The sequence below is a fragment of the Salvia hispanica genome, chromosome 4 (genome assembly GCF_029641045.1).
Source record: "Salvia hispanica isolate PSC_SH4W2 chromosome 4, Shi_PSC_v1, whole genome shotgun sequence".
NCBI classification, from domain to species: Eukaryota; Viridiplantae; Streptophyta; class Magnoliopsida; order Lamiales; family Lamiaceae; genus Salvia; species Salvia hispanica.
Genome location: NC_142695.1, coordinates 22,061,961 through 22,086,338, shown reverse-complemented (window position 1 = coordinate 22,086,338; position 24,378 = coordinate 22,061,961). Strand labels below are relative to the sequence as shown.

At 37.0% G+C, this 24,378-nt stretch overlaps 4 protein-coding genes and 1 pseudogene across 4 annotated transcripts; 3 read left to right on the top strand and 2 right to left on the bottom strand.

Moving 5' to 3' along the window:
- The first annotated feature begins 3,454 nt into the window (after positions 1-3,454).
- Positions 3,455-4,191, top strand: LOC148927476 (uncharacterized; annotated as a pseudogene).
- Positions 4,192-4,294: 103 nt separating this feature from the next.
- On the top strand, positions 4,295-6,081 carry CYSB (cystatin B). The gene is made up of 4 exons (XM_048092400.2): positions 4,295-4,510; positions 4,592-4,811; positions 5,178-5,323; positions 5,696-6,081. The coding sequence occupies exons 1-4, from the start codon at positions 4,310-4,312 to the stop codon at positions 5,828-5,830; spliced, it is 702 nt and encodes a 233-aa protein (XP_047948357.2). The 5' UTR covers positions 4,295-4,309; the 3' UTR covers positions 5,831-6,081.
- An 873-nt stretch (positions 6,082-6,954) lies between these two features.
- Positions 6,955-8,947, bottom strand: LOC125194269 (mediator of RNA polymerase II transcription subunit-like protein). The gene is made up of 2 exons (XM_048092399.2): positions 8,449-8,947; positions 6,955-7,790 (listed from the first exon to the last, which is right to left on the bottom strand). Exons 1-2 carry the CDS (start codon positions 8,862-8,864, stop codon positions 7,154-7,156), a joined length of 1,053 nt encoding a protein of 350 aa, XP_047948356.2. The 5' UTR covers positions 8,865-8,947; the 3' UTR covers positions 6,955-7,153.
- Positions 8,948-9,071: 124 nt separating this feature from the next.
- On the top strand, positions 9,072-10,768 carry POLD4 (polymerase delta 4). The gene is made up of 2 exons (XM_048092401.2): positions 9,072-9,294; positions 10,411-10,768. The coding sequence occupies exons 1-2, from the start codon at positions 9,147-9,149 to the stop codon at positions 10,602-10,604; spliced, it is 342 nt and encodes a 113-aa protein (XP_047948358.1). The 5' UTR covers positions 9,072-9,146; the 3' UTR covers positions 10,605-10,768.
- A 106-nt stretch (positions 10,769-10,874) lies between these two features.
- On the bottom strand, positions 10,875-13,359 carry SIGA (sigma factor A). The gene is made up of 8 exons (XM_048092397.2): positions 13,202-13,359; positions 12,522-13,067; positions 12,016-12,436; positions 11,889-11,942; positions 11,726-11,803; positions 11,593-11,655; positions 11,190-11,302; positions 10,875-11,104 (listed from the first exon to the last, which is right to left on the bottom strand). The coding sequence occupies exons 2-8, from the start codon at positions 13,037-13,039 to the stop codon at positions 10,996-10,998; spliced, it is 1,356 nt and encodes a 451-aa protein (XP_047948354.1). The 5' UTR covers positions 13,040-13,067; positions 13,202-13,359; the 3' UTR covers positions 10,875-10,995.
- Positions 13,360-24,378: the final 11,019 nt, after the last annotated feature.

Here is a 24,378-nt window from a genome sequence, read left to right as displayed (position 1 = left end):
TGGGTGTATATGGGTGTGAGAGAATTTTTTTCGAAAAAAGAAAATGTGACATCTTTTATGAGACAAAATAAAAGGGAAAGTGTAACATACAAATAAAGTTATATTTAGAAATTTAAGCAATGATAAAATAAAGTACAGAGGTGAAAATATAATAAATAGATAAAAAATAAAATAAAATAATTATTAATATATATATATATATATATTTTACTAAAAAATAATATAATTTAAATTAAATAGGGTATATGAAATAGAATACTATTCCATCCGTCCACCAAAAATAGACCATATTTGACATTTTTTGTTGTCCATAAAAAATAGACCAAGTTTGAAAAAAGACCCCACATTTGCTAACTAACATAATTAAACACTATAATAATAATATGGCATCCACATTCCACTAACACTACATCTCTCTTACTTTACTAATTTCACATTAGAGTGTCCACAATAGGGCGCGGCATATGGGTGGAAACGGATGGGCGCAACTGGGGGGGGGGGGGGGAGTGGACATGGGCGGGCTGACTACTCGGCGCATGGAGGGGAGCCGCGGCACACTACTGCACGGCACCGGAAATGGATTTTTTTTTATATTTTATCTTTCGGGAGGGGGCACATCGTGATATGCGTTCGCGGTGTTGTTTGTGTGATGTCGATAATTTTCATTATATAATTTTCCCCTTCTTGTAATATAGTAACAAAGATTTGGTTTTAAATTTTTTTTTATTAAATTATGCATTTTTTTCTCTAATTATTATAGCCTGCTAATTTTTATTCTAATTGAATTAAAATATACCAATAATTGATAAAATAATGTGATTTGTGGTTGTGGCTTGTCCACTATTGGGCTGGACAAATTTTTTTGTGGTTGTGGACAAGAATTTGTAGCTTGGCCAAACTATTGTGGACACTTTTAAAACCCTTGTCATTTACAATGTGGTCTATTTTCCATGGACAGAAGGAGTATATGTTGTGTTAGACTATCCTCATCAGTGACCCTAACTCAACCCAACCCCAATCAACTTTTTGATAAAATATTCATTTTCTCTCGTACACATTAATATACAACCCTCAACAGCTTACTAAACTTTTATTTCCATGAATGACCCCAATTCTAACTCTATTAAATATTTTCTCGTTTTTATATATTTTAATGTATAATTTCTTCAAATATATTAAAAAACTCGTATAAAAATTATATAAATTATTTTATATTTTAAATTTATGATAAAAATTATTACACATGCATTTAATTATAGTTCACGTAATTTTTTTGAAAGAATAATTTATAGTATAATATTTGAAAGGAGATAACTGTAATAATAATTGAATAAATAAATTAATAATTAAAAGTAATAAAAGAAATACAAAATAATTTAGTGCAAAAATATTCGAGATTGAAAATGTCAATACGCGATGTAGATTACAATACCAAAACATGTATATACTTTATGACATAAATCAATTAATAAAATAAAATTAATAATTTAAACTAATACTATAACAAAATATTAAAAAAATGTTTCAATATTCTACCAATAGGTAAAAGGCTAAAAGCTATGTGTACTTAGGGGTGGGTCGATACGATATATCGTATCGAAAATGTTGTATCGTGTTTCGTATCGAAAATATCGATATGAAAGAATTTCATATCGTTATCGTATCGAAAGTTTCGATATATCGAATTTCGATATATCGAACTTTCGATATGGATAATATCAATATCGTTATTGTATCGATATTTCGATATATCGTAAGATCGATACGAAATATCGAAATATCGTTATCGTATCAAATACCTATATATCGAAAAATATAATTTCAAAACTGAAAAATAACACAAAAATTAATAAAACTTCTACACAATAAAATAAACAGTATTCTTATTAGGGTTTCATATTTATATTTTCTAAATATATGAATGAATTAAATGGATTTATATATATTTATAATTTTAAACTTCAATATGTATTGAATTTCAATATGTTTCGATATATTCGATATAAAACGATATATCGCGATATAAGGAAATTCATATCGTTATCGTATCGGAAACTTACGATACGATACTGTATCGTATCGAAAATTACGATATACCAAAAATTCGATAATTTTTCGATATTTTTCAATACGATACGAGCGATATATTATTTTTTCGATATTTTTCCCCAGCCCTATGTGTACTTGCCCCCACCTATGCTTGGGAGCGGCAAGGGTGATACGGGAGGTAGAGGGATGTTGGGTTTATTTCATTTAAAATTATTTTTATTTATTGTTATTTTTGTGATCCTCACTAGTCACTCCATAGGTATTACGAAGGAAGTAATCTTTTATCTAATTTTGCACGTTTTATAATAAATTTCACACTTTTTTATATTAATATAAATGTATTATTTTTTTTCTTTTATTTAATATACCTCATTCATTCATAGTAGTAGGGTTACTTTATTTAGCACGAAAATTAAGAAAAAGATATTAATATATTTAGTGAAGAGATAATAAAGTAAAAAAAAAAATAGAGATAATTAAGTAAGTGAAAGAAAAAATATTACTTTTTGCTATATACGGAAACGACTGTATAATAATGGAACGTCCTGAAATAGAAAATGACTCCACTACTATGAAATGGAAGGAGTACTGTAAAATAATACTCCCTCCGTCCACGAAAAATAGGGCACATTTGCCATTTTTTGTTATCCTCGAAAAATATGGCACATTCAAAAAAGAAAAGTTTTCAACAACTTATCTTTTACTTTTTTCCCTTCTCTCTTACTAATAATATGGACCTTATATTCCACTAACACTACTTCTCTCTTACATTTTCCTCTTTTCTCTTATTTTACTAATTTTATATTAGAACCCGTGTCATTCACAAAGTGGAGGGAGTAACATTTTTAAAAATCTTGTGCCATCAAAGTGTGACATATACTTCTTCCGTCCTTTAAATTTTGTCACACTTTCACCGTCATAAATTTTATATGTAATAGAAAGTAAGTTGAAAAAGTTAATATAGAGGGAATCTTACTTTTATATATTAATTTTATAAATAAAATATGAGTCAGTTGAATATTAAATCCTCTATAAAACATAGTAAAAAATGAATTATTATAAAATAGAAAAACGTGATAAAATTTGAGTGAGAGAGGGTATTAAAAAAATAAGATTCTCACGACACTAATAAATAAAGAGTAAAGGCTAAAATTGGTCCTGAACATATAGTCATTTTATGTTTTTGGTTATAAATATTATTTTTTGGATTTTTTGGTCCTAAATATATAGAAATTTGATCATTTTGGTCCTCCATCAATATTTTCGTTAAAAACTAACCGTCAACGAGTTTAATCTCAATTTTGACCAAATTAAACTTATAATTATGAAATTTTACTCCCTAATTAATTCCCTAATTATTTATAAAAATAATTAATTTTCTAATTATTCAAAATAATTTATTTTGAAACTGCCCTTCACTTCATCTCCTTCCCCTTCCTCTCCCACCAACACAGTAGACAACTTCCCTCTCCTCAAACTCCTCCCCGCCGCCATTCTCATTCTAGTATCCTTTCTCTCTCTGGAAGAGCGAGAGGTCCTGGCCTACATGCTCACCAGATCCCTCCAATCAACCAATCCCTCCTTCCTCTCCCCCACACAAGAAGCAGTGCCGCCACAATTCCCCGCCCCTCTTCGACTGCTTCCACTACTACACCAGCTTCTGGTTCCACTGGGACTCCTCCCCTAACCGCGAGCTCATCCACCAAGCCATCGAAGCCTTCGAGGACCACTAAACTCCGTCGAGTCTCTCAACAACTCCCCCAAGACCAAGCGCAGGGACAAATTGGCCCGCCACAACAAACCCCCAATTTCCTCGACGACCGTGTGGATGCGGCGGTGGCAGCGCCGCCGGCGAGGACGCATAAAGGTTTGGCTAGGAAAGTGTTGTCGGACGTCATGGGTATATTCAGTTCGCGTTTAAGGAGTCTTTGGAGTCTGAATTTGTGAGTAAAAAAAATAATTAGGGACAAAATAAATCAGAATTAAAAGTTTAATTTGGTCAAAAGTGGAATTAAATCCGTTGATTGTTAGTTTTAACTGAAAATATTGACGGGGGACTAAAATGATCAAATTTTTATATGTTGAAGATCCAAAAATATAAAATAGTCATTTGTTCAAGACTAATTTTGGTGTAAATGAATAATTGTACGTTTTTCCTTGAAGTGTGTGATTTAAATAAAAGAAAACAAAAGAAATTGGGAAAAGTGAAGAGTAATAAAAACACGCGTTTGCATTAGGCTATCTTCAAATCCAATTGACAATGACACACCCCTCTTTCTTCTTGCTCTTCTTACTCGGTGCCCATTCCCTCTCTTCCTCTCTTTCCCATTCCCATTCCGATTTAGGGTTTTGCTCCGATCAACCCTCCGATAACATGGCTACTCTCGGCGCTCCACGCGATTCCAACGCCGATGTCCACTCTCTCGCCAAATTTGCCGTTGATCACCACAACAATAAAGAGGTATCAGTATCACTCCCCCCACTTCTCTCTCTCTCTCTCTCTCTCTTCAATTTGACACATATATTGTATTGTGTGTGGCAGAATATGCTGCTTGAGCTAGTCAGGGTCGTCAAGGCGCAAGAGCAAGTGGTCGCTGGCACGATCCATCACCTTACCCTCGAAGTTACCGACGCCGGGAAGAAGAAACTTTATGAGGCCAAAATTTGGGTTAAACCATGGGAGGATTTTATGCAGCTTCAAGAGTTTAAACATGTTGGGGACGTTCCTTCCTTTACCTCATCCGATCTCGGTGCTAAGAAGGGTACCTTAACCGACCTAATCCATTTCCCCTTTTTCAATTTTTCTGTATCTTTCTCTATTTCAGATTATCAATTCCTTTGCTACTGTTGTAATTTTAGTAAAATTGTAGTGCTACTAGATTCAATCCAATAGGAACATGCTAAGGGCATCCACAACCTACTCTGTTCGTTACTGCTTTAAACATTAAGAAGTTAAGCATTGACACTATTCATGTGTTTTTGAGCACTACCCATTGCTATTGGAACACTGAGGGGTTGATTATTTGATTCAAATTTGATAATTTCTTTATGTAGTTCAAATCATGTTGGTTAGATTTATGTGTAAAATTGAGTCCTGAAATTCCAAGACTTGGGTTTTACTTCTACAGAAGAAGATGTGGCTGGCTGGAAATCAGTGCCGGTGCACGATCCTGTTGTTCAAGATGCTGCTCACCATGCTGTCAAGACCATCCAGGAGAGATCCAACTCTTTACTTCCTTATGAACTTAGTGAGATTGTGCACGCTAAGGCAGAGGTGAGTTTTCTTTGATTGATTGGTATAGTATTAAGTAGCAATTTTCAAAAGTTGATTGTGGCACTCCAAAATTCCATTTAGCACACAATCTTTTAATTCATAGATGTAGGTCTCCGTGGGGTTTTTAATTGATAGTCTTTTTAGATAAGATTATGAGTTTCTTTGGCACATGGGAGTTCAAGGTGGTGGCATCGTTGTTTCGGTGCTTACTCAGAAAGTATCCTTACCGATGATGTTGTTTGCTACTGGATATGTTACTTGATAGTATATATGCTGACAAGTTCAACTCATTCTTTGAATCCATATGTAAATTTTTTCATTTTGCCAACTTTTATTTAACTAATGTGTGTATAACTTAATTCCCCTGGATAGGTTGTTGAATCATCTGCCAAATTTGACATGCATCTGAAAGTGAAGAGAGGTGGTAAAGAGGAGAAGTTTAAGGTTGAGGTGCATAAGAACGATGAAGGTGGTTTCCAATTGAACAAGATGGATGCTGATCACTAACTGTTTTATTAGCATAAATGTTCTTTTATAAACTCCAAACTTGACTAGCGCTACTTGTGTAGGCTTTTCTAACTTGTCCTCATGTTGGTTTGGTCTGGTTTAGTTTAGTTTGGTTTGTTTTTAGGTTTTGTAATAATCAACTCGTGTATGTCTCTGTCAACTACTCATGTTTTGTTGTGTCTGGATTATGTAATTTGAGTAGGAACTTATCACTTATAAGGCTTGTTCGGCTGCTACTTTACTCCAGACTAGATGTTATGTCTATTAATATCTCTTGATCAGTTGTTTTTTTCTCAAAAGTTTGGTCAGCGATGATGTCTATTATTTTCAGCTCTTGTTCGGTTGTTTTTTCTCAAAAGTCTGTCTGCCTGAGTCGTTCCAGTTGGTGCGTTGTCCCTTCCCACAAGGCTTGCGAAACGAGCTCATCTATTGGTCTTCACCATTGGAAGCCATTTTTTAGAGAGAAGTGAGAAAATTGGGATTTTCAGAGAGAAGTCAGAATTGGGTGAAAAAAATGAAATGTGAGGAGTGTATTTTATAGGTGAAATAAAGAAAAAAATATTGATCCGTGCACGATCGGCATGCACCAAACTGTGTGCCGATCAGCGTCTGGCACAGCCCGTCACGGCGGAGCGCGCCGAGTGCCATCTAGGCGCTGATCTGCCGATCGGCGTCCATGTCACACGCAAAATGTGACGAAGGTTTGAATATGTTGCATGAATTTAAACCAGACTAAAATTTATGATTTTATCAACAACTCATGGTCGTAAAAAATACCAAATTTAATCCAAAGTTGATTGTATTTTCGACCAATACCACTTTTAAAATTGTAAGTCAGTATTTAACTAATCAGAAACCAGTGTAACAAAAATCGCCAAACCTTGAGATATAGTGATGCTTGCTTGCCCTATGTAAAAAAGGGGGGCTCCATTCAAAAGAGACATGGTAAGTGCCAAGTGCCAAGTGCCAAGTGCCAATTTCAAACCTCACCTAGTCACCTTCAAACAATCAGATGGATCATTGTATGTTCAAGTAGACAAACATCACCTTAGAGAGAGAGAGAGCAAGGGAGGAAATAGAGGCATTATCAGGTGATACAAAAAAGGAAAGATATACAAGATGGATAGACCAACAACATACATCCTTTCATGATCTCTTTTGTTACTCACAAACAACCACAATCATAATATCAAAGAAAACTACAAAGATGATTGAACTCGAGCCTATTTCAATAACACAATGCTGATTGAAATGAACGGTGTGGTGCCATATTAAAGCCTCAAACTATTAACCCTGAGCTGTGTTATTCTGAAGATGAACAAATTATCTTGCATTCAGATCTAACTCACCTCCTTCAGGCCACTCGCTTTGCAAAGCATTATCTCCATTTTCTGTTTCATCATCATTCAAAAAGTCTTCAGATGGCTCCCTATCATCTTTCTGTGCATTGCTCCCCCACCCATTCATAATTTCATCCTGATGGAATTCCTGCTCTTGCTCACCCATGTCAGAAATCGTGCTATTACCACGAGAACCAAGTGCACTTCCTCTTATCGGAGCCCGAGCCATCATTTCTGCATGTGCTTGTGATTCTGCACGAGCTTGATCATGTGCCATGGCTGCCATCCGCATATTTGCTTCATGACTTTCTCGACTGGCCTTTTGCCTCGAATCCATTTCCGCCCTTAATTCCAGCAGTGACCGCTTCTCCTCTTGTAAGAGGAATTGCTCCATCATCAACTTTTCTTCAGTCCGAAACTCCCCAAGACCCCGTTTGCGGGAAATAATGTTGAATGCCAGGACTTGCTTCTCGAATGTAGCTGTGAATTCTGCTACTTTGGCAGCAATGTTATTGTCCCACTGCTGAGAGCGAGAAAGAATTTGGCCTGTGGTGGCTGTATCAAGGATCTTGTCATCTTCCTCTGCTTCATAGTCTGCCACGACATGATATGGTAATAGCCTATGCACAGTTCAAGAGAGAAAAACAGTTAAAATTTGTAATGGTTATGCCCCCAGTAAGAATTACAAAAGCAACAGCAGTGGGTTGCCCGTATTCAGGTTCCTATACCATCAGAGAAGCTAAAGAAGAGTACCCACTACACTGTCCCCTTTATTTCGTTTTCATTTCCTTATAGTTGAAGTAAAAGGTGGGTAAAATGTAAGACAGGCAAAATAACATTCCAATTCAAAAGAAAGTGAGTTTGGTTTAATTTTGTTTAACTCTAACGTTTCTTTTGTCGTGGATGCCCGATCTAAAGCTCAATGATTTATTTATCAGCCAAATAAAGAGCATGGCACTGAACAACCATAAATACATTAGCTTTTTATGCACTGCATCTTATGGGTCTAATATTGCAGATGAGGATACAACAGAACACCTAATAAAAAGGTAAGGCCTTTAAGTATCTTGTCCTTGATTGATTTAAAATTAAACATCATCCAACTCCCCAATTTTATGCCCAGGGTAATACAGACCACGATTCACAATGCAAAACCACGAAGAAGAAGAAGAAGAAGAAGAAATGAATCCACAAAAGTATTTAAGAGTGAAAACAGCAATGACTGAGCAAGAAGACAGTTTGCGAGAAATGAAAAGAGATTTAAGTTGCAAGAAAAACCTCTCGCAGGCATCCTCGAGGGAAGAGAAAGGGCGCTTGAAGTCGGGATGACAGACGCGCCAAGCGTCTTGATAAGCAAGCTGGAGAGAAGCCTTGTGCGGCTGCTGCTGGTTAATTACAGTAGTCGATGCAGAAGAGGAATTAGGGTTAGGGTTTGGGATGGAATTGGGATTGGGGTGGAGCTGATTCGGTTGTTGGGGAGCAGAATTAGGATTAGGGTTAGGGTTAGGGTTAGTGAGAGGGCGGGATTGGAGAAGAGAGAGGTGCTGAGCCTGAGCCTGGCCCTGAGGGCGGAGATGGGCGTCGATGTTGGAGGGGAACCGTGACATGGCATCTTTCTGCCTTTGGATCTGTTGCATCAGCAGCTGTTGCTGCAACAATTGCTGCTGCTGTTGCTGCGCCTTGTTTTCTTCCATTGTAATGAGCTATGCCTCATTCATTCATGGCGCCGGAGAAGAAAGCAATTAAATTGCCTTTGCGTAGCTTTCCCAGGAATAATGGATTGGATTGGATTGGACCATGGAGCATTTATAAATGGGCTTAGGCCTTAACTCATATGGGCCAGTATTAAAGGGATTTCTTGTAGTTTATTTAAAATCCGAGGGTTTTTCTGCAATTTCCCCTCTCTAAACAAAATCCGAATCCCTAATCCCCCAATTCAAATTTCAAATTTCACGGTTGAGATCAGTATCAAATCAATGGCGTCGACGGGGGTCAAAGGATTTTTCCGAGAGAAAAAGAAAGGAAAGCCTGGAGCGGCGAAGAAGAGCAACAAATCCGCCTCCTTCGGCTCCGACGTTGTCCAGCCCCCGGCTCTAATCTCCCATGCTACTCTCGATCTTCAAGGTAACCTCCTCTCCTACTATGCCTCCTTTACTCAATCCTATTGTTCATTTGTTTGCAACCAAACGATTGCGTGAACCCTAATTTTTTACCTTCTTAAGTTTTTCACCCTTATGACAAAGAGCTAATGATCGTTCAATTGCTTTCTTTGTGTTTCGAACTTTATTTTGCTTTTTTCATTTCTGAATTTATATAATATTTCCTCCATGTTTTTTGAGATTTCAATTTTGTAAGTACAACATTCTTGTGGCAATTTCATTGGAGATTCAACTATCTACTGAAGTTTCAGGAAAATCATAAGGTTTTTCAATTATTTTTACCAAACTCATTTGAATGTAAATGTCTGGTCTAAAGGTGATTTTTGTTCCGATCATTTACATCAAATCAAATTCAAAATAATATTTTTGTTCACTTACCTTTTATAATTTTCAATTGTACACACATATATGTAATCTATATTATCCATTAACCTATAAGTACTCCTACTTCATTAAATGACCAACAGGACTTCATTAAATGACAGAATTTGCTTAGTACATTAAGCAAACAAGGCAACTTCATTACATGACAGAATCCATTTAATTAACTAAACCATTTTTGTATCAACTAATTAAATTAATTAATTTAAATACAAATACATTTATATTTACATAAATATGGCTGATTAAATTGAGCTAATTCATAAGTGGATTCACTAATTAAATTAGGTCAACAACCAAACTAATTTAATAAGGTTAAATTCTAAATTAAGTTAGTGCCTCCATCTAAGTGTGATTTTTGAGTAGTTATAACCTAGCATTGAAACTATGTTTTCAACTTTTTGAAGAATCATATTGTAAAGATGCTCATGGAGTTTGCAATTGTTTCTTATAGTGTTTTTGCAGTATTTCTGTTACAGTAGTATGTTTCAAAACCAGATCGCACTGTTACCTTCTTTTCTCTTTTTTCTACTTACTTAGAAACTAAGATGGCAGATAGGGTGTTTCATGGGAACAATACTTGTGAAATGAACAAAGCTTTCTATATTCAAAAGATGACACAAGGCAGTGCCAATGCTTACTCTGAAAGAGAGGTTGGTTAAAGATAATTTCTGATGCAATGCATTTTGATATAATGCAGAAGAGTATGATGAGAAAGAGGAGGTTCTGAGGCAATTTGACATGAACATGGCTTATGGGCCCTGCATAGGTATGAATCGTCTGGATCGCTGGGAGCGAGCTAATAAATTTGGTCTAAACCCGCCAGCACAAGTTGAAAAGCTGCTGAGGATGGAAAAAGCTAACGGCCTATGCTTGTGGGATGGTCGTGCTTAGCCCTCCACATGATGTTTGTGTGCCTAGTGCTTGTTTTGTTTTATGTGTTGGGAGCTAGGAATTTGGCTTTTTCCTAGCTAAAACTGTCTAGTAGTTTGATGTATCAACATCTACTATCATAACTCAACTATTTCTACGTATGTCCAGCCTTCAATTATTTCGCATATGGCAGCATTAGCTTCTCCTAACAATTGTTAGCCATTTTGTGTTGGCAATGTGAAGTGAATATGGTTAGTAGTTGTATGAAATCATAGACATCAGACAGAGATCTAACATGTCTAAAAATTGTAAGTACATCCTTATGAATATTGTGTAAAAATGGCATATGATCCTCATGTATAACGTCCTTTTCTGCTCTATATATACATTAAGCTCACAGTATTTATAGCTATCAGTGTTGCACCAACATTGCCTCCAATCCGCTTTTCCTGGCAGCATGTTTTAATTTCTCTAGCGCCACGAGCCCCACCTGCCTTACTCTCTCTCTCGACAACCCTATCCTGAAAATTTACCAACAAAATGGTTCAGTGAATTCATCATCAATTTAATCCAAGCCAAGGAACACAACTTAGGTAGAGTCCATACCGTCTGCTAATGTCTTCCCAAGTGAGGCATTCATTATCTAGGCCATAGTATAGACGGATAATATCCTGTTCCCTTTCTCGCAACGTCACACTAATAAGTTTATCTACTTCATCCTGCAAACACACAAACCATGTTTACTTCCCCTATGTTTTGGTTCATTTTGGTCTCATTTAACATAAGAACATATTCGCAACCGAAAGGAAAGGAGCAGGATAAAAGAATGAAACTTGAATGTTGTAAATACATAAGCTTAGAGAAAGCGTACTCATAACGGTGCATGTGATCCTAACTTAAGATGAATATTTTGACACTTAATTATGCTTCTCTCTAAAATTAGGAGGGACAAAGAGGGATCTCTAATGTAATATCATATTCAAAAAGAGCTTTTCTGGGGTTGTAGTACCTTAAGCGCCCATTCATCAACTCCAGTCCATGGGTTATTCTCGATGTGAGTATCTGCAATGTACTGCATAATCACTTAAATTAGAATCAATGAGAAAACCATAATATGAAGAAGATATGAGTCGTGTACTTACACTATGAAGAGTTTCTCCGGGAAGACCATTTAAAGAGGGGTATGCTTCTCTGTCAAGAGAGAAAACCTTGCTGACTGCCTGTAAAGATGAGTCTTATTAGGATGGAAATGCAGAATCCATTTGAAATTGAATAATGATCCATAAATACAAAAAACATTAGTACCTCAGTAGCATTCCTCACTTTCCTCTCAGTCATGTTGAGACTCTCAGCAATTCTCTGCAACAGGCATCAAATGACATGTTAGATCTCAGATGTTAAAACATGGAAACCAATATCTAGGCTTACTCACATCAATAGATGGAGTTACTCCTCTTTCTTCAAGCCTAGCCTTTGCATTTCTGATCAAAGTTAGCCTTTCGTGTAAATGCGTTGGCAGCCTTAGGGTTCTAGAGCTCTCGACTAAAGCTCTTGAAACACCCTGTCTTATCCACCAATACACATAGGTAGAGATCTTGAATCCCTTTGAAGAATCAAACTTCTCAATCCCCCGTAGCAATCCAATTAGACCGGCCTGAATAAGATCAGGCATTTCAGCACCCATGTTGTCGTATCGTTGAGCAATAGACATGACGAGCCGGATATTGCTCATCGCCAGCTTCTCTCTGGCCAGCGAGCACTCAATCATCTTCGACTGCAGATTAGCACGGCTCATCCTCAGGGAGGCCGCAAGCTGCTCATCCGAGGGCTCGCACCCTAATCTTTGCTTCAGCCTGATGGATTGATTGTTCACATCAACAAACAACAACACAATAATGGAAAAACACAATATACTATTTAAATCACTATTTTTTAAACCTTGCCCTTCGCTCTTCCAAGGCAAGGCCTGCTTTAATTTTGTGCGAAAGCTGAACGACTTGGGAATGAGTGAGGAGCTGGTCGCTCTTGACATAGCCTCTGCGAAGAAGCTCGGGATTCATAATCGGCTTTTCAACTCTCTTCCTGGATTCCAGCCTGCGGCGGCGGGCGGATGTTCCGGAACAAGTGACCTCAGATTTAGGGGCGAGATTCCATTGCTTCTCGAGCATAGATTTCTGCAGCAGAAGCACCGCATCGACGAGATGATCTGGATCGGAGAGGCAGGGGTGAGGATCTCTTAGGGCTTTGATGGAGTGCGGGCGGCGTCGTGACCGTGATTTATCGCCGGAGGCGGAGATGAAATTGATCGAGGAGGAGGAGGAGGTGGTGGTGGAGGGATCTGCGGAGCAATTGAGCCTTTCGGCGGAGAGATCGGAGTAGTAGGAGGTAGCGCCGAGGCGGAGGAGGCTTTTTCCGGTGGCGGTGTGCAGTCCGACGACGGCAGTGGCCATGATCATCACCACACCATAATTTACTCGCTACAAACTAATCAAATTTTTTTGGTTTTCAGCTAAGAAACAAATATATATGCATGCTATTGCTATTTCGATAAGATCGATGAATTCGCAAATAAAAAAAATGAAAACCAATGGAGAAAGAAATACAGTTAATTAGGTTACCTGTTTGGGGGAATTGGGGGAAGCTCAGGAGGCTCAGGTGCGTAATTGTGTGACTGTTGTTTCTTCTTCCTCTTCTTGTTATTGAAATTATTTGTTTTTGATTTGTTACAAAAGCAAAGGAAATAGAGTATTATTATTGCTTATTTAAAATAAATGTGGCGGGGATAATATATGGAAAAAGGGAGAGGCCAACAGCTATTGGCTGGTTTAGATTTTTGGAGGTGAATCGAGTGGTGCCTGTGCAAACACAAATTCGTATCTATTCCCATGGATTTGATATTTACTATATTGCCATTGTATTCAACAAATAGATAAATAACCATTTCATATTATGCTCTATCGCCTAAGAGTACCCATCCCAATAGCTAAACACTAGGACATCCTAAAATCACCTCCTGTTATGTCACTATGACATTCCACTACATTGCTATATCACTAAGTCATCTCACTGCATAATAATAAGTCTAGCACTAGGATATCCCAATTGCCTAGCACAATAATAATCAAAAAACATTCACAAATTCACAAATGCAGTATTAAAAATTCGACACGAATATGGACGGAGAAAGTGCAATAATAATTTCATTAACTAAAAATATTAAAATAGTACAATTCAACAAAACAAAGTTCAACGATTTAAACAAATTACATTATAAATATCGATGTGCACTCCTCCACGCCCATAACTCTTCAATTATATCTTGCTGGAGGCGAATATGGACTTCTTGTTGTCGAAGATCGGCAAATGCACGGACCCATTCAGCGTCCCCATGAGGTATCCCCATTCGTACTTGGCGGTGGCCACGCCCGTGGCTTGGACCGACAATATCTTCATTAGCCTAATCAGTCAGTTCTGGGCCTTCGTTTTCGACAATCATATTGTGCATGATAATATATGCATACATAACATCAGCAATGCAGTTCTCATACCACAAACGTGTTGGACCTTTCACCGCCGCCCATCGAGTCTGGAGCATACCAAATACCTGTTCCACTGCTCGCCGCCTCCTGTCGTTGCGCAAAGTAGATCTTCTTTGGATCTGTTGGGCATTGGATCGTTTTCACAAAGACGGGCCACCTAGGGTATATCCCATCCGCCAAATAGCAGCTCATATCGTGCTGGTTGCCGTTGGCGACGAAACTGATGGCCGGACCAACGCACATGCACTGCTCGTTGAAAAGAGGCGACGACTGGAGGACGTTGATGTCGTTGTCCAACCCGACTACCCCAAAATATGCATGCTAAATCCATAACCGGTAATCAGCTACGGCTTCGAGGATGATCGTGGGATTCTTGGCTTTGAAACCGGCCGTGCACATCCCTTTCCAGGCGGTAGGGCAGTTCTTTCATTCCCAATGCATACAATCTATGCTGCCCAACACTCTGGGAAACCCGTGCACATTCCCGTGCATCTGCATCAGAGCCTGGTAGTCTTTCGAAGATACCTCTCCCCGAATATGTGAATAACGCCCGAGTTGTGGGCACGAGTTTTTAGAAATGTAAAGAAAAGTTGATTAGAAAATTTAGTGAAATATGGGACCCACGTTTTTATATTGATTTTATAATAAAATATGAGTGAAGTGAATTAGTGGAATGTGGGACCTACTTACTATTTGTGGTAAAAATAAAGTGTGATAATTATTGTTGGATGGATCAAAATGGAAAAAAAAGTGACAATTATTGTGGGATGGAGGGAGTATTTAGTAGGGTAAAAATAAATCTAAACATCATTTATAAATGATCCGACTAATCACAATTGTTTAAATATTATCCCACCTTGTTTTTCCTATTAAACTTACAATATCATGGATAATTGGATATATAATTGAGCAGGAGGCTCTGTCAAGAATGTTGTTATTTCATAAAAGTAAGATAACAAAGAACTTAGCTTGAGGGTGTTTGATGATTATGCTTAGGCAAGTTAACAAAGAATAGACTAAGAACAGAGCATTTGGGCGCACCCATCATTGCTTCTGGTGCATACGACAAGGACGGTATTACACGGTCTGTGCAGATGTTACAGATTTAAAATAGGCTAGGTCGTGTGCTTGACTTGCTCTATTGCATAGCCTGTTAAGAGTTCTTTCTCCACTTACAAAACATATCATCCAATCTATGTTAAAATCCGTTTCACGTCAAAGTGTGGAGTATTTTCGTAAATGGAAGAACAATACATACTACATTAAATAACTTCAAATGGATAGTCCATTCCATGGCAGAACAAACAAATTAACTTGTTCGCAAATTGAGAGTAGATCGTTAGTAATGTTATGTATATTTACAATAAATAACAGAAACTGAAGTTGGGTAATTCTTATCACTTTCTTTCCTATTACTATAATACTACAGCTTAAATCTCATGCTTCATATGATAGTTTCTAATTCCATCAAGAATGTACACCAAAATATGATCGCATGATATAAAAATGGGAACTGGTAAAAGTCATCTAAATATTTAAATGCTTGAAATGCTCTTGTTTAAACTGAAACTATACATTTGACATTGTATAAAAAAAACAACACCAATAGATTATTAATTCCCTGCAATTATGAATCAATTCCATCTTGATCAAATGGAGAAGAAGTTAACTGATGCGGCCGTGAAGGGAGACGTCGATGAGCTGCATAACCTCATGAAAGACGATCCCTTCCTGCTCTTTTCCACAGGGTTAAGAGACGGATACATCTTGCATCGGCGGCCATCTTGACTTCGTGAGGGAGTTGCTGCTTCTCGCCCCTGAGCTCAATCAAGATGGCTTGAGCCCTCTTCGCATTGCTTCTTGTTAGGGAGATATAAAACAGAGAAATAAAAATCGGATATCTGAAAGTCGTGTTTATCACTTTCAGATCAAATCAATTTCGGGGTTCAACCAAAAATGTTTGATCGGATAAAATTCAGAGTATTAGAAGATCATATGTTTGTATTTTCGATGATTATGAACCAGAAAAAATAATCAGTAGAAGAAGAAGATGAAACAGTGCAATGAAACATTGCAACTGTTGGGAGATGAAACCGAAATTAACCGAATTTCAAAGGTTTCCTAAATTGCAAATTAGTCCTTCGACCCCAGCCAGGGGCTCTGCCCCTTGGACCCCGCCAGGGGCTGCCGCCCCTTGGACCCCGCTACCCGGGGGCGCTGCCCCCGAACCCCCGTTCATCTATGTAGGAGCTTCGCTCCTAATATTATAACGAATTCAAATAAGCGTGCACTCCGCACCTCCATACTTAAATGATGTATCATTATAACAATAACCGATCATTCAAGTTAATCCAATTACACTAAAATATCTAACAATCCTCCCTATTTTAGTGCAATCCTTGATTAACTAAAACAAGTCATCTCAAACATTCAAACTTTTGCATAAATGAAATATCGTAACGATTGAATTCCATATTAGTACATTACACATTCCAAATATTCGAATACCCCGGGTGTCTCTAAGGATTGAACCCTGGGAACTCACATTGAATACACGAAGATAATGTACACAAAAGTTTACATATGAATAGTTCTATCTTGACACTATATTTTACTAGCCTATGTCCTTATCCATCATAAACATATCGAAACCAAGTCCCAGCTTCTTGAAGCGGCTAAACTTCATGCTTATATAGGTAGCTCCTTTATTCTTGCACCTACATTTGCAATTTTTCAAAAGAACTATTAAGAATCTATATATTCAACCTCCTTAACTTGTAGGTCCGAACACATACCTTGGGACGATTTTCAAATGTGTTCCAATCTCCAACATTAAGTTTTCCACATTGAATTCTGCATCTAGTGTCATACTAAATGGGAATTGGGTATCTTAATATCAGAGATTTGTAGTGGACTTTAATCCCATCCCTATAGCCGATTTGTACACAAGATCTCTACTTAACCCTTTGGTTAAATGATCGGCTAAGTTGTCATGAGTTCTTACAAACTCCACAGATATCACACCATCCAAAATAAGTTCACGAATCATGCTATGTCTAACACCTAAGTGTCTTGACTTTCCATTATACACTTGACTATATGCCTTAGCCAAGGTAGCAGCACTATCACATATGATAGATATAGGTGATATCGGTTTAGGCCACAATGGAATCTCATAAATCAAATTTCTTAGCCATTCAGCCTCTTTACCAGCTGCTGCTAATGCCACAAACTCCGATTCCATTGTTGAATTTGTTATACAAGTTTGTTTCTTTGATGCCCAACATATAGCACCACCTCCAAGACGGAATACCCAACCACTTGTGGAAGAATGATCTTCCATATTGGTGATCCAACTTGCATCCGAATAACCTTCAAGAACATAAGGAAATCCAGAATAAGACAACCTATAATCCATTGTTCCTTTTAAGTACTTAAATACTCGATTCATGGCTTGCCAATGGATTAAACTTGGATTATGAGTATATCGACTCAACTTTCCAACTGCAAAGGCTATATCGGGTCTGGTACTAATCATAGCATACATTAGTGATCCAACAGCCTTTGAATATTCAAGTTGATTCACAGCAACTCCTTTATTAGGTACGAGCTTTGCACTAGGATCAAAAGGAGTCTTAACTGGAGAACAATCTTTGAAGTTAAAATTTTTCCAAAATCTTCTCAATATAATGTGATTGAGAAATGGAAATTCCTTGTTCTCCATGTGTGATCTTAATTCCAAGAATCACATCAGCCTTCCCCATGTCTTTCATCTCAAACTTAGATGACAAAAATGCCTTTGTTTTATCAACTTGATCTTGGTCAGTGCCGAAGATCAACATGTCATCCACATATAGGCAAATGATAACCCCTTTACCGGTAGCATCAAATTTGCTATATACACACTTGTCTGCTTGGTTTAATACAAAACCATTAGACAATACTACGTCGTCAAACTTCTGATGCCATTGTTTGGGGGCTTGCTTTAGTCCATAAAGAGATTTTACCAATTTACAAACCTTATGTTCATTACCAGGCATGACAAAGCCTTCTGGTTGTTTGATATAAATCTCTTCATTTAATTCACCATTCAAGAAGGCAGTTTTGACATCCATTTGGTGAATTACAAGATTATGTATAGCAGCAAGTGCTAACAATAATCTAATTGTGGAAATCCTAGCAACAGGAGCATAGGTGTCAAAATAATCAATTCCTTCCCTTTGCCTAAAGCCTTGGATAACCAATCTGGCTTTATATTTGTCTATGCTTCCATCCACCTTCATCTTTGTTTTGAAGATCCATTTGCTATTTAAAGCTTCACAACCAGGTGGTAAATCAGTCAGTATCCAAGTACCATTTTAGATTATAGAATCCATCTCCTCTTGGATTGCCTCTTTCCAAAAAGCGGAATCTCTTGAAGTCATAGCTTCTTTGTAAGTCCTTGGATCATCACAAGCAATACTGATATTGAAAATTAATTTCATTTCTTGATCCTTCAAGTAAGTACAATTGGAAATCATTTCCAAAGGACTTAGCTTTTCTTGCTCTACTACTTCTCCTAGCCTCAGGAGGTGTATCTATCACCTTTCCAGTAACATCATCAGAGTTACATACCTTGCAATCATGCCTCCAGGTTTAGGGTATAGACGTGAATCTATCCTCATTGCCAAAATCAGCATCCCTTGACTCAATAATAGAGTGCACAGATACATAGTCATTAGGTTCTAAGACATAGAACCTATAACAAACAGAATTTTCTGAATACCCCAGAAACACACAATCTATGCCTCTTTGACCTATGGTTTTCATTTTAGGGTCAGTTAGTCTTACCACTGCTCGACAACCCCAAACTCTAAGATAACTCAATTTTGGAGGTTTCTTATGCCAAAGTTCATAAGGGGTAATCTTGTTCCTTTTGTTAGGAACTCTATTCAACAAATAACAGGCTGTTAACATAGCCTCACCCCAAAATCATTCACTTAGGCCAGAATAACATAACATTGAATTAATCATTTCTTTCAACGTTCTATTCTTTCTTTAAGCTACACCATTTTGTTGTGGTGTATATGGAGCAGTCGTTTGATGTACTATACCAGTCGATTCAAAATACGCTGGATCATAATACTCACCTCCCCTATCAGTGCGAAGAGTTTTAATCTTCACACCATGATAAAGCTCTACACTTTCCTTAAAGATTTTAAATTTATCAAGAGCTTCATCTTTTGAATGACATAGATAGACATGGCAAAATCTAGTAGCATCATCAATAAAAGTAACTACATACTTTTTATTACCAAGTGATGGAGTCGAATGAAAATCACACAAGTCACTATGTATAAGTTCTAATACCTTAGTTTCTTTATTTACATTCTTATTGAAAGGTTGTCTAGTTATTTTAGTTAACATGCAAGTTTTACACCTTTCATTACTCAACTCGAAAGCAGGTATCAAACTCATTTTCGACATATCTTTTAATCTCTTATAATGAACATGTCCAAGTCTAGCATGCCACAATTCTGATTTACTAACATGATTACCAATACTTGAAGAGGTCATGCAAACAGAATTATTCACAAAAGAGACATCTAGATTCAACCTAAACATGCCACAAAGATAACCAAAGCCAATAAAATTACCATGCCTTGACAGAATGTATTTATCACTTTCTAATACTTGTTTATAGCCACAACTATTCAATACAATACCGGAAACTAAGTTTTTACGAATTCCAGGTACATACATAACATTTTCTAACAATAACGAATTTCCAGAGGTAAATACTAGGCTAACAGATCCTATTCCTTTGATTGGTTCAGTTGCAACATTGCCCATCTTCAAGGAAGATCCATCTTCAATTGGTTTAAAGTCCTTGAACCATTGACGATCCTTGCATACATGACATGTTGCACCCGAATCAATCCACCATGAGATATCATCATCCTGCACATAAAATGCTTCAGAGATTATTGATGCATAATAATTCTCAACCGAATGATCATTAGGTACAAGACGAACCTGATTGCTTTTTCGGATCCTTGGATCCATTTTGACCAGCCTCGTTTTTCCCTTTTCCTCCACCCTTTCCAGACTTACAATCCTTCTTGAAGTGTCCGGATTTGCCACACTTCCAGCAAGTCAGTTTGGGCTTCTTATTCCCATCCTTACTGTTATAACCTTGAAACTTCCGTTTCCCTTGAAACTTACGTTTCTCTTTACCAGCCTTTGAGGATTCACCCTCTTCCACCATGTTCACAGAAGAACCGACCACATTTTTAGTATTACCACCAGAACTCTTTTCCATATCACGTATGGACTGTTCAATTTGGAAATCACTTCCAAGTTCGACCAAGTTCAGTTCCTCCTTCTTGTGTTTCAGATTATTTTTAAAATCCTTCCAAGAAGGTGGCAATTTATCGATAATACTAGAAACAGAAATAGATTCATCCATTTTCATATCATATTGGGAAAACTGTCCCAATATCCTCAACAATTCATTGTATTGTTCCATGACAGGCCTCGAATCAACCATTTTATAGTTGATAAAGTTACCAACAAGAAATTTCTTGCTAGAGGCATCTTCTGCCATATACTTGGCTTCGAGAGAATCCCACAATTCCTTAGCAGACTCTACATTTTGATACACATCAAAGAGGGAATCAGACATTCCGTTTAAGATGTGACCACGGCATATGTAGTCATCGTTCTCCCACTTCATCCGCCTCCTCGTCTGTTCCAGAGTTTCATTATCAACAGCCTCGGGCATGGGAGTACTCAGAACGTACACCACCTTGAGATTTGTCAGCATGAAATGCATCTTCTTTTGCCAGCGTCTAAAGTCCTGGCCAGCAAACTTATCTAACTTTGTGAACCCTTTCGCTCCTTCCTTCATCGTTTCTTTGTTCGACATATTGATTTGATCTTTGTTAGGGAGATATAAAACAGAGAAACAAAAATCGGATATCTGAAAGTCGTGTTTATCACTTTCAGATCAAATCAATTTTGGGGTTCAACCAAAAATGTTTGATCGGATAAAATTCAGAGTATTAGAAGATCATATGTTTGTATTTTCGATGATTATGAACCAGAAAAAATGATCAGTAGAAGAAGAAGATGAAACAGTGCAATGAAACATTGCAACTGTTGGGAGATGAAACCAAAATTAACCGAATTTCAAAGGTTTCCCAAATTGCAATTTAGTCCTTCGACCCCAGCCAGGGGCTCTGCCCCTTGGACCCCGCTACCCGGGGGCGCTGCCCCCTGACCCCGTTCATCTATCTAGGAGCTTCGCTCCTAATATTATAACGAATTCAAATAAGCGTGCACTCCGCACCTCCATACTTAAATGATGTATCATTATAACAATAACCGATCATTCAAGTTAATCCAATTACACTAAAATATCTAACACTTCTGCCAGAGGAGACATCGAGATTGAGAGAGGTGCTGAAATGTCTGCTTAGCCAAGGGAAGAGAGACCAGAATCCCACTCCAGTCTGCAGTTGCCAGGGGCAGAACACCAGGTGTCGTCGGCATGTTCAGATTCCATCGCGCACGTGACTGCTTGAGCCGAAACTTGCTTTCATCTACCTGTGAAATTTAACCAGTATGGAGCTTTCAATCCTCTGCGACCATTCTCTATTGGTCGGGAAAGAGGGATGATATTTTGCATTGACAGCCGGGTCATCTTTCTCGGCAATTTGTAACCGTTTGTTTTTCAAAACGTTGAAGACTTGATTTGCGACCTCTATAACTATGACCAAGGATTCTTTTACATTCTTTTATCCAATTTTATTTTCAACTACTAAAATCGTTTACTAGCAACTGTCATTATTTGTTGGTTTTGGTAGAACAAAGCACGCATTTAATTAAATATGACCCAATTCCTGAAAATAGAGATTGATATTCTACTCGCAACATACCTCAATAGTTTGAAAAAGAATTGGTCAACTTAAAATTATACTATTACTTGATACTTGATACCCATCATCCATCACCTAATTGTTTCCGTTCTCAATAATTTCTCTGGTGTTTGTCTAGAAATGGACATATAGGGATGATAATTGAAACCAAATTTATTTGAGCAATTACTTAACCACTTTGCCTCTCCTAAATTAGTAACTAGTATCTTATAAACTTTGAATTTTACGTGACTTTTTTAATTTAAATTGTATTTTTCACATTAATTTCATGAGTATACACATTTGATTATGGAATCATAGTGTTTTATTTCATAACTGATTAGTATGACTTGTAAAAAACTAGTTACTAAAATTTATTTATTTAAAATAAATACGCACTAAAGGTATACTCCATTCGTGCTATAAAAATACTAAGACACGAGTTTTAATTCATAATTGGTAATAAAAAAAAGTGTCCAAAATATTGTTAGTGGAAAATGAGATCAATCTCATTAGAAGGGGAAAATATACCAAAAACGTAACTGTTTATTCTTAGGGCACTCCCAATGGTCCGGCTAAAAACTCTCTTATTTCTCCCTAACTCCTGCCACATCAGCGTCACATCAGCACCATAATTTATCCCCAGTTTTTAGCCAACTTTTAGCCAACTGCTCCAATGGTTTCTCCCTTATTTCTCCCTTATTTCTCCCTAACTCAACATTTCATTTTTACATCATTACTAATTTAATTGTTTTATTTTTGTATATAATAAAGCTAGCTAATTTAATTTTTAAGACAAAACAAATAATAGTAATAAAGTTCGTTGTATTAAACACGAGTAAACATTACAACGACGAAAATTAATAAAAAAAATAGTACAGGAATGGAAAAAAAAAATTCAAAGTTAAAAAATTCAAGAGAGAAAAGGGATGAGGATGGGGAGAGAATGAAGAGGTGTGTATTTATAGGGGGGAAATTAAAAAAAAAAACAAAAAATATTTTTATCGTCGAATTATCGCCCACAGTGGTCGGCGATAATTCGGCGATAATCCGGCGATGAATCGGGAGTTGGCGATGAATCGGTAGATTTAACGCCGAATTATCGCCGAATTCACCCCAACGCCCGGCTATAATCCGGCGATATTCGGCGATTTTTCGCCGACCCTAACGCCTAACCATTGGGAGTGCTCTTATGGTATAAACCAAATTGACAAAAGTAATCTATTTTTTATTGGACGGATAAAGTCTTTTGAAATATAATTTTAAACTTTTAATTTATGACTGGAAGGTTTTGTTTTAAAGATTTCCGGCCCTTTGACAAGTTCAATTTGCAAGATTTTGAATAAATGATTATCATATTATAATGTTTTTATGTTTATAATTTTATACTAAGATTATGGTTGATTTTGTAATAATGGTTAATTTTAATATCTACCATATCCATCTTAATTTTAGTGGACTGTCTTCTATTTTTTATATATTACAAGACATGTTTTAATACAATTAATTAATAAATCAAATAAATATTATTGAATTTTTAGTTATAATTTGAGATTTAGTTTTTTTAGTACCACCTTTTATGTATACTCTTCTATACTCTCTTGTTTTACTCTCTTTATTTTAATTATTTATTATTAATTTTTAAAACTATTGCAAAAAAGAAATATCTTGCTCTTGCTTATGATAGGATGAATTGATTACATTTTCTGATGCACCAATCCTGCAGAGAATATGAATAAACTTGGGCTCACCAAACTAATTCCTCTCCGTCCATTCCAAATTCTAAATGCCCAAGAACATTTAATAAGTCTACCACCAAAGTGCAAGTTGGCCCAAAATCAAAACCACATCTTTCTTTCAAGTTCTTTTTGAAATCATCGACGCCATAAATAATTTAATTTTTTCCATCCCATCTTAGGTGAGATAGGAGTTGATAAGGCTAAATTCATGCATTGGTTATGTGGAAAATTCTGTGATTTTCTGGGTCTAATAAGATTTTATAAGCCAGGTGTGTAGAGAAATCGTCAGCCTCAGGAAGAAGATGAAGATTGCCTGAAAAAAGAAGCTGGCATGAAAAATAAGCGGAAGAAGGAAGAGTTACTAGACTGAGGAGCATCAAATTGGAGGGCAAAATAGGAAACACAGGAACAGTCTAGAAGCTCTATCCACTATAAATAAGAGCATGCGATCAACATGAAGATATCTCGTTCCATCACTTTTTCGGCTTTTAGCTTAGTTTTTCCACTTCTCTACACACACTATCACGGGGAATTGTCGCGGGGGTTCACGTTTCTAGTTTGATTGTGGCGTAACACCGTCTCTACAAAGGCGAATAAACAATTGTTATTTGCTTTCCAG